Source organism: Phyllopteryx taeniolatus, chromosome 23, assembly GCF_024500385.1.
Source record: "Phyllopteryx taeniolatus isolate TA_2022b chromosome 23, UOR_Ptae_1.2, whole genome shotgun sequence".
Classification (NCBI taxonomy): domain Eukaryota; kingdom Metazoa; phylum Chordata; class Actinopteri; order Syngnathiformes; family Syngnathidae; genus Phyllopteryx; species Phyllopteryx taeniolatus.
In genome coordinates, this window is record NC_084524.1 from 7,821,535 (window position 1) to 7,834,467 (window position 12,933).

Genomic DNA, 12,933 nt, shown 5'->3' on the forward strand with positions numbered 1-12,933 from the left:
CTAACATCACGAGTCGCCAGATTATTACATCCAATAACATATACAAAATGGCAGGCAAAAGACTGTGTCGCGCAGCCAGCTCCAATGGCTCTGCACTGTGATTAGGCCAGGCAGCGAACTAGCCTCACAAATCATCACGTGACAAAGTTACTATTCTTCGTCTCCATGCCAGCTTCGTCACTGGCACAAGACGGCAGCACGGAATGTCCCTGGAGCAAATGAGACATCCACAGCTGCGGAAATGCCAGAGGGGAGCTGCCTGCGTGATGAAGTTACTGTCGCTGATCATCGTGACACTGAGTCACTAATCACTGCCTGAATGGCGGCTTTGTTGGCAAATTACCATGTCCAATAATGCGCGGTGTCAGATTTCGCTTATCCGCAGGACTAATCGGGAGAAATGTCCTGACCGACTCTCCGTTTAAAGGGTCAAACTCCCCCCTTTTTCCTCTACCGGCACCAACGCCGTATGAGCAAGGAGATGAGGAGCTATTAAGCCGGTGCCGAGATGAATTCGCCTAGGTGTGCTAACTGCCTTTAGTTTTACAGAGCCAATCCGGTCTGCCTTCACTTATCACCCCTTGATGAGTAACCGCACCGAGTGAAAGGGTAATATCGTAAATACTCCGTTTTTACAGCAGTTTCATCTCTAAAAATCGATTGCATTTGTTAAAGACCTAGTAAGTTTAACAGTCCTTGTTAGAACCGTACGGATTTGTTTTATTATTAAGCCGAAGTAATATGAATGAGTTACTTTTTGGGATGGTGTTAATGCCCGATGTTATTGGTATCGTTGACGTTCAATCACTTGTAAGAGGTTGAGTATTAAAAATGAGATAACTTCTCATTATAAGAATGACAAAGATAGAATATAATTAAAGCTAGGTATTTATTTCAGTGATTACTTAAGGTTAAAATGATAATATGACAGAAAGGGTTTATAATACAAAAATCAATAATAAAATAATAACAAAAATTGAAAAGAAATAGAAATAGTTAAAAATAATATATCATAAAACAAATATTGCCTTTTGAGTGAGCCTTAAGGAGTGATCAAGTCCTACGGAGCCGTGTTGCCAATTAATAATAAGATAATTTGGAATATAAGAAACCCTGGACAGCTGACTAGCTCTCTTCCCTTTTTCACACAATATCAATAGCGGTTCTATTAGTTACCTTATTATAATAGTATTGTAGTCTTACCCAATTAAGGAGGAATATTCAAAAATGAATCGCTATCCAAGTAGCTTGATAAATCCCTCCTGCCAGCATGTCCCTTAGTATTGCGAAAGAAAAGAGCGTGCGTCTCCCCATCCTGCATCAGGATGAGAAGCCCCGCGCTCTCTCCGTTTGAGGCTTTTAAAACCTTGGTTTTTCCAGAAACTCCCTTTTTCTAAAAATACTCCTTTTGTTTGCGCTGTCCTGATATGACCTGAGTGTGAAACACCTGTTTCCTGTTTTCCCCTCAGAATAGCGTCAGAGTTATCCTGACCTGAACTCTTATTTTTACTCTCAGCGTGTTCTTATTTTGACCTAAACAGGAAGCACCTGTTTCCTGTTTTTCCCTCAGAATGGCATCATCGTTGTCCTGACCTGACCTCTTATCTGCTCACTCAAATAGGCTCCTTTTTGGTAAATACATCCACTTCCAAGCATATTACATATGTCTTGACTCCAACCAATACATTTCATCTCATCATGTTACTTTCTAAGCAATACAGCAGTACATGAGCATATTTCAAATGTTAAATAAATGTATATAGTTCCATGTGAATTCAATTCTCTCATGCATTCAACAGGTTCAATCATCCTTATGTGATATATCATGTGTTATTTTTACTCCACACAGGTTACAGTTCTTACACAAAAGCCGTTTCAAAGCATTTTTCCCTTTAGTATTTCAAAAGTAAGAATAGTATAGAACAGCCTATCCAGGCCTGATGTACTTTTTATCAATGATTCCTAATTGTACATCCAAGTTTATAACATCAAAGAGAACATCAAAATCATCTCAAGGATATAAAATCAAATCATGGTTATAAGTGGTTGACTTCAGTATGTGTTTGTTTACCATAATACGGTGTTTCATAGGATTAGGACATTTAACTTCTTCGCTTGAACTCATAATTCTACTTTGGTTTGGCGACCTCTGGTGGTTAAACAAGGGATTGCAAACTGGGGCTGACACCTATTCATGATCTCAATTTGGTTTGGCGACTGTTAAATATATTCTAGAAGTTATCATTTATTTGCTTAGCTTGCATTAGTATTATGGACGATTTTAGATGTCTCGCCTTCGAAAAGATGACTCAGCATCATCCGATGGAAGGGCGCCTGGACCAAGGACGTGATCGGATGTGGTCGGGTCGGGACAAGTGTTGGTCCAATATTTTGTGTTGTGTCTTATTGCTTAGAATACTATGTCTGGGAAAAACCCTCTTATTATCAAATATTATGTGTTGTGTCTTATTGTTTAGAATACTATGTCTGGGAAAAACCCTCTTATTATCAAATATTTTGTGTTGTGTCTTATTGCTTAGAACATTATGATTTGTAAATCCCTCCTATTTCAAATAAAAGCAGGAGCGAGGGGGGGGATTGTTTAGAGCGTGTTGAGAGGCTGTGATCTGAACAATCTCCCATACGCCCTCCTCATGAGAAAAAGAAACCAGCGTCTTCATTCCTTTTGTGTCTCTTTTTTATAATGTTGGGTAAGATAAATCCAACATTAAATTGGTCCTTCGAGCCGGATGTCAACACACCCGAGGATTCCAGTTGTGGAGCCGACTTCCAGTTAAGAGACCGTGGCCACGGCAAGTAAGACGGGACTGGTCTTCGTTCTCCTCAACTGGGATCTGAAGGTTGACGACAATCCACAGGATTGAAGACGACTGGTGAGTTAAATTTTTTTTTTTTTTTTAGGAAAAAGGACGCCGGAGTCCAGAAATTCCGTGTAGGACGGCGGAGTCCTCTGACGAGCCAGTGTGAATGAAAACTGTTTGAATGAGAGTGTAAATGGGAAATGGGAAACCACTAGGTTTTTCATTCCATACCAAAACAGTGGGAAAGTAAACGGTGGACTTTTGTGGATGCAAAGGCAAGAATTCTCCACTCGAAAGAGTTGAAGTGAGAATTACCACAGAAAGTAAATTTGAATCACCGTCCTACTGAAAAGAAATAGTGTTCTAGACTACCCTAGGTAGTATTACACTGAACCAAATTCTTTCAAATGGGAAAAGGAAGTAGTAAAATAAAAAACAGGAATACACTGCAGTGTAACGGTTGGAGGTTCATTAAATTAAATTTAAAAGAAAAAAAGAAACAGGATCCTGATAAAATTTAATATTTAGAGAAAGGGATAACCGAACACGGCTTTAATGGTTGGTTAAATACACAAAAAATAGCCGCGTTGCAGGAATCAAATTATATAAAAAATAAAAGACAAACCACCGTTAAACACCGGTAACAACTCGTATCAAAAGGAGTACAGTTGATGATCAAAATTGTGGGCATGGCCTCCAAATGTGGCAAAACGGTTTAATATTTTGTGCCCCCAAAATGAAGCTGCTTTAATCATAATTCCATATGCGGCTCTCACCAATGACGCTCAAGAGAATGGGCAGAATTGGGGATTTAGATATGACTGGTATGCAACTATAGGTTTTGAATGGAAACACCTTATTGGTGAAACAGGTTATGATTGGTCCAGTTGGTCAAAAAGAACAGCAAAAGAACAAAGAAAGAAGTTTAACATAAGCAAAACGGCCCATAGTTTAATATTGAAATACAAATCAAGTCACCCAATGTGTTTGATAGTGAGCTTGTGGGCCTATTCTGGTGGAAAAGATCCCCACTTCCAAGTAGTATTGTGTTATAGGAACCGTGTTAAACCAAAAATGCCATTGAAAACTTCAAAGAAAGGTAGACAAATTTTAATGGTTAACAACATAACTACTGATGATTGGTTCCTTGTTGTCACAGGAGTTTCAGGACAAAATAACAATTGGTTACTATTGATGGAACAAGCAGCAAATCTAGCGAGAAAAGATTGTGTTGTTTGCATGGGTCCCAGGCCTTTGTTGCGCATAGTTCCGGCATAATTATCACAAGATTGTATTATTCCATTTGCACACTGATTGAGGAGCATCTGCAACATTTGCACAACCATTGTCCCAGATTATCGCACTACTCGTCACTTTAAACCGCATACACTCCTTGAAGTCTCAGCGCCCTTTGCACAATGATCTTTGCACCGGACTATTGCGATATTAGTCATTCAAACTGCTGCTAGAGGACTGCATCTTTTTGCACAATTATTTTTTGTCAATGTCTTTATGTCTCCAAAGTGTTCTGTAAATTGACTGTCTGTTGTACTAGAGCGGCTCCAACTACCGGAGACAAATTCCTTGTGTGTTTTGGACATACTTGACAAAAAAGAGATTTATCCTGGCAGAGGCAAAATTATCCAACATAAAACATACATGGTGTTCCTCGTGGGGTTCCTAATCAATACAAATTAGCTGACCAAGTTGCAGGAGGATTTGAATACTTCATATGCTGTTGGTGTACGATTAATAAAAATGTTGATGGGATAAACTATATCCACTTCAATGTACAGAGATTAGGAAATTGGACTCAGAGTGGGTTGGAAGCTGTGCACGAGCAGCTCAAGGACGTTCCAAAGACCGCATAGCTGTCGACATGCTCCTCGCAAGAGAGGGAGGTGTTTGCGGTATGTTTGGAGAACAAACAATACTGCTTCAGATGGCAGCTTGACCAGAGCCATCGATGGTCTACGGACCCTCAATCAACACTCCTTGTGAAACAGCTGAATGGACGTTTTTGGTAAATATAAAACCCTAATTTCACCAATATTGATATCAATTGCTGTTTTTGCAGCCATTCTGACATTGTGTGGATGTTGTTGTATCCCATGCATTCTGGCATTAATCAGTAAATTAATCACCACAGCCATAACCCACATGGAACCGTATGGAGCAGATTTATCCTTTATTGGAGGTTGATAATAATGACGATGATGATGATGATGTTGTTTTACCTGATTTGTTTCCTGATCCAGGTGATTACGATGTTTAAACTACAACATTCATGTATGACAAGTTTACTCTGAGTGTAAATGTATTTGTTTCATAAAAATGATTCTACAATTAAAAATCGAAATGAAGTGACTGTAAGATGATATGAGAATTTGTGCAAATACATGATAAACAGGAGGGAAATGTTAAATATATTCTAGAAGTTATCATTTATTTGCTTAGCTTGCATTAGTATTATGGACGATTTTAGATGTCTCGCCTTCGAAAAGATGACTCAGCATCATCCGATGGAAGGGCGCCTGGACCAAGGACGTGATCGGATGTGGTCGGGGACGTGACAGGTGTTGGTCCAATGTTTTGTGTTGTGTCTTATTGTTTAGAACTTTATGTCTGGGAAAAACTCTCCTATTTTCAAATAAATGCAGGAGCGACGGGAGAGATTGGTTAGAGCGTGTTGAGAGGCTGTGATCCGAACAATCTCCCATACGCCCTCCTCATGAGAAAAAGAAACCAGCGTCTTCATTCCTTTTGTGTCTATTTTTTATAATGTCGGGTAAGATAAATCCAACAATATTCAACAAGATATTTTTCATCAGTAATGGATGACACCCTAATACAAACACGGCAGGTGATTGCCACATCCTTGCAGGCCTCATACATGAACCCAAGAAACATCGATAACGAAGGGTCTCTAACCTAACCCAATAATACCCAAAAACTGTCAACAATCATCACCAAAATGTATGCGGACATCTCTACTTATCGCAGCTTCAACCTCTGAAAAATATTTCCACAATCAGCCCAATATTTTAGATAATATGGATCAGATAAAATAAAATCAGATCAGCTGCAGTTTCAGGATATTAAGCGACATAACGCGTTCGGCCGGGAGACCCTCGTCGTGGGTCAGCCGACGTTATGACAGACAGCCAAAGTCCACGTCTGTCACACAATGCCACCTACAGAAACGCCTTTGTGATCCATACATACATTTGATCTATACATACATACACACATATGCTGTACATTTGTGGTGCAATCAATTCAAAATTGAGCTGACGTACGTTCAAAGAAAAATTTTAAAATAAAAAAAGTTATAAAAAAAAATAAAATTCTAAATTATTATTTTTTAAACAATCACTCTCACTATTTTTGCTCACTATTGTCTTATTATTGTTTTCTTATTATCATTATTGTCCCAGACTTTCAATATGGGGACAAATTCAAGTTCAATGAGGAAATGTAATCGGCTCCTGCTCATTTTGCGTCAGGCTGTAACAGGCTGACATGTCCAAAATGTGGGCAGGCCAAAATCTAGCTGAAAATTAAATATTTCATCAGTAAATGACTACTGAGTGTGTTTTGGGGGGCTTTTTTCGGTAGACATTTTTGAGTCCAGCACGATGGCATAAGTGCCCATGTTCTCACCTTCAACTAGTCCCTTTAAAGTATTTTGGCACCAATGTTAATTCTTTACACTTGCGGGTCTTTGAGAAAATATATGGACAAGAAGAAGAATACAATAAAATCTGGTACACAGAATACAAGACTGTAGATTTTTGTAAATCAGGTAATTAGTTTTCAGATTAAACATTTACATTTTCATTAAAAAGCTTCTTGATCACTGCTCTTCTCACCCGCACACTTGTGTGTCTTAGCCTGATACGTATAACAGAACATTTGGCCACAAACTGAGCAGGAAAAAGGTTTCTCACCAGTGTGCGTTCTTGGTCCTCCACTTCCTCTTTAATGTGAAGGGGCTCTGGCTCCTGCTGGTCAGTACGAAGATCGTCAGTGATGTCTGTAAAACACAAGAAGACAAACACAAATCTGTTCTCATGTTGTGACTAATGTGTATTATGCAGGGATCAGGCATCTCTTTCATGTGTGTAACGTATCTCAGACGCACAGAAATTAGCAGGGGCGCATAAAGTACGATCAAGCTGCATTTTCAGACAAGGCCAAACACATAATATACCGAGAGAGAACAAGAGCAATGGCTAACACAACTGACATGCAAACACCAAAGGCATGAAAAAGGTGGCAAAAAAATAAATCAATAAATAAATAAATTATAGGGGGGCCAGGGGGTTATCTCATTCTGGCCAATGACAGAGGATTGTTAACCTGATATGCGCAAAACAAATTGTGCAGTGCATTAAAATGGTTCAATCGATCCACGTGGATAAAATTAAAAACATTTGGAGTAAAAAGTAAGATTGTAGGGGTGGGCGATATTATGAATGCAGGTTGACGCAGAATGTGTTTGTCTACGGAGGCTAAACAAAGTTTGTCTAAGTCGAGTTCCCATACTACATCCACTGCAGATCTACTTCTTTCCAAATTAATACTGAATTGTTGGCTTGACAGAGTACATCCATCACTACTTTACCACACTAAAACATAATTCATCAAATCTCGGTCCGGCTAAACTTGTCTCGATGCATTTTGAATCTTCCCAAGCTAGTTTAGCCTAGCTTAGCTTGCTAGCCGCACACAAAGAGAGACATTTGTTAGCAAAACATTTTTAAGCAAAGATCAAGTGTGAGGATAAAGTTTTGTGTACGACAGCAAAGTATGTGGAGGGTTAGCTAACTTAACTCACGCTCAGTCACTCCGTACTCAAATTGACTAACTTGAGCCAACGTTCCAGCTGAAATGTTCCTTTTTTCCGTTCATCTTTGCTGATGTCACAACCGCCAATCAACAGGGCCCGTCCTTAACGGCCCACACTCAAGACTTCAGACATTACACTGTACACAACAGAACAAGTAATAAGAGTGGAACTCCATATAACCTCAGCCGTGAGGCATGCTGGGTCGCCGTCAACTTTGCTGATGTTACAATACGTTGACAAGACGATGGAACATTACTTGGGCAGGCCGCCCAAGAAGATGAAACTACAATCCCCCCCTCCCAAAAAAAAAAACATGCACTTTCTAACTGTACAGACACAGAAAAAGCTCAACTGTCTTCTTCATGGCTCTGCACCATGATTAGCCAGGCTAGCTAGCTAGCTAACATCACTAGTCGCCAGATTATTACATCCAATAACATATACAAAATGGCAGCGCGGCAAAAGACTGTGTCGCGCAGCCAGCTCCAATGGCTCTGCACTGTGATTAGGCCAGCCAGCGAACTAGCCTCACAAATCATCACGTGACAAAGTTACTATTCTTCGCCTCCATGCCAGCTTCGTCACTGGCACAAGACGGCAGCACGGAATGTCCCTGGAGTAAATGAGACATCCACAGCTGCGGAAATGCCAGAGGGGAGCTGCCTGCGTGATGAAGTTACTGTCGCTGATCATCGTGACACTGAGTCACTCATCACTGCCTGAATGGCGGCTTTGTTGGCAGATTACCGTGTCCAATAATGCGCGGACAACAACTGTGTGCTAACAAGAATTTTGTCATCAAAGTTGGATTAGGAGGAGGCATTGCACACCAAAACACAATGACACTTTACGGCACTGGGTCGTTGGAATATGGCATATGGCCATGAGACAGGCAACGATTAGGTATCTTCAAATACAATAAAAGCATAAGATAATCGCAACAATGAAACATCTTTATTTGCCAAGTATGTCAAAAACACAAGGAATTTCTCTCTGGGAGTTCGGCCGATCTTGTATGACAACAGACAGCTACTGTGAAAAACTCTAATTTGTCGAGTGTTGGCATATTGTGATGAATGGTGCATTACAGTCACCAGTAAAATGGTTCCATCGATCTCAGTCGATAAAACTCAAAACATTTGGGGTGAGAAGTAATGCCTAGTATGAACAAATATGGCACGGTGAGTGTAGGGCTGGGCAATATGGGACTTTTTATTTTCCTGATAGTGGCATCTGGTAAAAGAGGGGGGGAAAAAATAAAAAAATAGGAAAATGTACACTAGATTACTAATGAATGCAACTGAACTTTTTATATTGTACAAAGTTAAATATCTGTTATAAAAATATCAGCAAAATGACAAAAAATGTCAAACTGTATTTTCCCAAAAATACCCCAAAAAGTACAAACCCAATTCCAATGAAGTTGGGACATTGTGTTAAAGATAAATAAAAACAGAATACAAAGATTTGCAAATCATGTTCAACTTATATTTAATTGAATACACTACAAAGACAAGCTATTCAATGTTCAAACTGATAAACTTTATTGTTTTGAGAAAATAATCATTAACTTAGAATTTGATGGCTGCAACGCGTTCCAAAAAAGCTGGGACAGGGTCATGTTTACCACTGTGTTACATCACCTTTTCTTTGAACAACATTCAATAAACGTTTGGGAACTGAGGACACTAATTGTTGAAGCTTTGTAGGTGGAATTCTTTCCCATTCTTGCTTGATGTACAGCTTCAGCTGTTCAACAGTTCGGGATCTCCGTTGTCGTATTTTACGCTTCATAATGCGCCACACACTTTCAATGGGAGACAGGTCTGGACTGCAGGCAGGCCACTCTAGTACCCTCACTCTTTTACTACGAAGCCACGCTGTTGTAAGACGTGCAGAATGTGGTTTGCCATTGTTTTGCTGAAATAAGCAGGTGGGTCCATGAAAAAGACGTTGCTTGGATGGCAGCATATGTTTCTCCAAAAACTGTATGTACCTTTCAGTATTAATGGTGCCTTCACAGATCTGTAAGTTACCCATGCCATTGGTATTAACACGGCCCCATACCATCACAGATGCTGGCTTTTGAACTTTGCGTCCATAACAGTCCGGATGGTTCTTTTCCTATTTGGTCCGGAGGACAGAACGTCCACAATTTCAAAAAACAATTTGAAATGCGGACTTGTCAGACCACAGAACACTTTTCCACTTTGCATCAGTCCATCTTAGATGAGCTCGGGCCCAGAGAAGCTGGCGGCGTTTCTGTGTGTTGTTGATAAATGGCTTTTGCTTTGCATAGTAGAGTTTCAAGTTGCACTTACGGATGTAGTGCCGAACTGTACTTACTGACATTGGCTTTCTGAAGTGTTCCTGAGCCCATGCGGTGATATCCTTTACACATTGATGGCGGTTTTTGATGCAGTGCCGCCTGAGGGGTCGAAGGTCACGAGCATTCAATGTTGGTTTTCGGCCTTGCCGCTTACATTCAGTGATTTCTCCAGATTCTCTGAACCTTTTAATGATATTATGGACCGTAGATGATGAAATCCCTAAATTCCTTGCAATTGCACGTTGAGGAACATTGTCCTTAAACTATCCTTTCTCACGCACTTGTTCACAAATGTGAATGACTGAGCAATTCAGGGAAGCTCCTTTTCTACCCAATCATGGCACCCACCTGTTCCCAATTAGCCTGTTCACCTGTGGGATGTTCCAAACAGGTGTTTGATGAGCATTCCTCAACTTTCTCACTTTGTCTTTTTTGCCACCTGTCCCAGCTTTTTTGGAACGTGTACAGGTAATGATAATTTGCTAAAAACAATAAGGTTTATCAGTATGAACATTAAATATCTTGTATTTGTAGTGTATTCAATTAAATATAGGTTGAATATGATTTCCAAATCATTGTATTCTGTTTTTATGTTTAACCGAGCAATTTAGAGTCTTCAATCAACGTACCACGCATGTTTTTGGGATGTGGGAGGAAACCGGAGTGGCCGGAGGAAACCCACGCAGGCGCTGAACACGCAAACTCCACACAGGCGAGGCTGGGATTTGAACCCCAAACCTCATAACTGTGAGACAGATGTGCTAACCAGTCATCTTCCATGCCACCCATTGCAGATATACTTCTTTTCAAATTTGTTCTGCATTGAAGGCTCGACAGACATCCATCATTATTTTACCGTACTAAAGCATCATTCATCAAATATTTGTGTCCAGGTGAACTTGTCTCGATGCATTTTGAAGATAGTTTATTCTAGCTTAGCTTGCTAGCTACAAACAAAGAGAGACATTTGGTCACCAGATTATTACGTTTAATAACACATACAAAATTGCAGCACAGCATATACATTATGTATATATTCCATTTATAACAACTAAGTGATTGATTGCTACTTTACTTTACGAGTGGAGGCTAGCTTGACCGGCGCTATATACCTACTGGGGGCGTGCCTTTAGCGTCCTCCTTCACGCGCACCCTCCCCCTTTACGTCCGCATTTCCTCTGTATAAGCAGCGTGTCGGCAGGAAATGCTCCCAGTCAGTCAAGCGGCGCGCTCATCACACAACAACATTTATACATTTTGGAACTCGGCGCACACACAAGGCACGCCGCATTACAAGGCGCCCCGTCCATTTTGGAGAAAATTTACGACTTTTAAGTGCGCCTTATCGTCGTGAAAATCGGTCATAATTATATTTCTAAACTGCACAGGTTGTGCTTCAAGCAGAAGTAGGGACTGGTTTCAAGGACAATGACAACCACACGAGATCCCATTCACTGCCACCAAATAATAAAATCCAGATGTGGATAAAACTTGGCTAGATTTTAGGCGCAAGGTCAAAAAAAAAACTAGACTATTGAGCGAACGGTAGAGGAGGAGAATTACGAGGGACAAAGTGCAAGTCTGGGAGCCCCATGTGTTCACGCATCTTTGTCTCATGTAAATTCTGCACATAGTTATACTTCTAAATACATTATTTTTCTGTACTTTCTCGGTATTGTTTTATGTTCAGATGTTTGAGGTTTTCACGAAAGGAAAACAATATTGGTGTCAAAGTCATTGTTCTGCTTGATGTGTCTGCTTTCACAAAAAGGCTGTTTTTCCTCCACAAACAGATTTGGCTGAAAGTCGCCTATATTTGACTGCTGATTACTAAAGAACGGTATAAGGTAGAGACGAACTTTTTTTCTGATGAAAGAAAGAGAGTCGGATCTTTCTTTTGGTGGTTTTGGTGTTTACATCGTCATAGTACACAATATTGTGTGGGGCGTGAAAACGGAGTGAAAATGTCTGGCAGTGAATGAGTTAAATGCGTCATCAAACGGAGGCTGTAAAGAAACACAGGAACAGCAATCAAATTCAAATGCATGCAACAAGTGAACCCACCTGCTCTGCGTAGCACAATTCGAGGCTGCAGATTGAACGCAGCGTCCAGTAGTTGACGTTGTGGCTCCTTCTCCTCTTTTGGGCCACAAAGTTCCTCCTCGTACTCTGCTGTCCTCCTTGCACACATTTTCACACGACGATCGCAACACTTTGGAGGGATGAGAAAAGCAAGTGATAATCGAACATGTGAAACATTGAACTAAAGATTCAGATTTGGACATTGTGAGTCAAACAGTACGTTAGTTAAAATGGCAAAGCACCAAAGTCAGTTCAGAAAATAATTGTTAGAGGATATTATTTTAGTATCTCAGACAAAGCTTACAGAATGTAGTAGTTGGTGTGTGTGTTATTTTCTCTCCATTTAAGTGTTAGCATTAGATACTCGGAGGTGGCGGAAAGAAGAACACTTTACCTGACGCTTGATCTCTGCTTAGCGAAGTGTTGCTCACAAACGTGTCTCTTTGTTAGCAAGCTAAGCTAAGCTAAGCTAGGCCGAGAAGCTTCAACGTGCACGAGACGACTCCAACCGGACACGAAGATTGCACGAATGATGTTTTAGTCCACTAAAGTCGCGATCAGGGGCGTCAAGCGTCGAGGATTCGCAACATTCGGTCCAAATTCAGGAAGATTTGCTGAAGCACGATCGTCCCTCCTCCCGCATGGCGAGAAGGGAAAGGAGATGTATTACCCATGATCCTTTACGGCAGAAACATTTATAGCGACAGGCCACCGACTCGAGCCAAATGAAGTCAAACCAGCCGCCCCTAATTTTGTTCATACTCGGCATTACGGTAATAAGCCGCCAACGAGCGGCGAACGCCACCTTCAAAATAAAACAGCCGACAGGGACGTCAATGCTTCGGATT

The 12,933-nt window shown here is 40.6% G+C and overlaps 3 protein-coding genes across 10 annotated transcripts in view; 1 reads left to right on the top strand and 2 right to left on the bottom strand.

The window, feature by feature from the left end:
* Positions 1 to 12,610, bottom strand: part of LOC133472544 (gastrula zinc finger protein XlCGF57.1-like) — a 221,723-nt gene extending 209,113 nt beyond the window's left edge. Inside the window, exon 1 of the mRNA XM_061763530.1 lies at positions 12,480 to 12,610. The gene's annotated coding sequence lies outside the window, so the exon portion shown is untranslated. The remainder of the gene's footprint in view (positions 1 to 12,479) is intronic.
* LOC133472573 (oocyte zinc finger protein XlCOF6.1-like) overlaps positions 1 to 12,933 on the top strand; it is a 287,199-nt gene that overhangs the window by 197,973 nt on the left and 76,293 nt on the right. The gene's annotated exons all lie outside the window — the stretch shown is intronic.
* LOC133472542 (gastrula zinc finger protein XlCGF57.1-like) overlaps positions 1 to 12,933 on the bottom strand; it is a 125,568-nt gene that overhangs the window by 28,005 nt on the left and 84,630 nt on the right. For 3 of the 8 annotated variants that reach the window (XM_061763515.1, XM_061763522.1, XM_061763523.1), the window contains exons 1-3: positions 12,480 to 12,624; positions 12,068 to 12,215; positions 6,773 to 6,858 (exon numbers count right to left, since the gene is read on the bottom strand). In XM_061763515.1, the coding sequence (XP_061619499.1) occupies positions 6,773 to 6,858; positions 12,068 to 12,194 (213 nt within the window). In that variant the 5' untranslated portion in view covers positions 12,195 to 12,215; positions 12,480 to 12,624. Of the gene's footprint in view, positions 1 to 6,389; positions 6,545 to 6,772; positions 6,859 to 12,067; positions 12,216 to 12,479; positions 12,625 to 12,933 lie in introns of those variants that run through there. The other 5 variants (XM_061763524.1, XM_061763519.1, XM_061763516.1 and 2 more) reach the window with 5 other exon arrangements.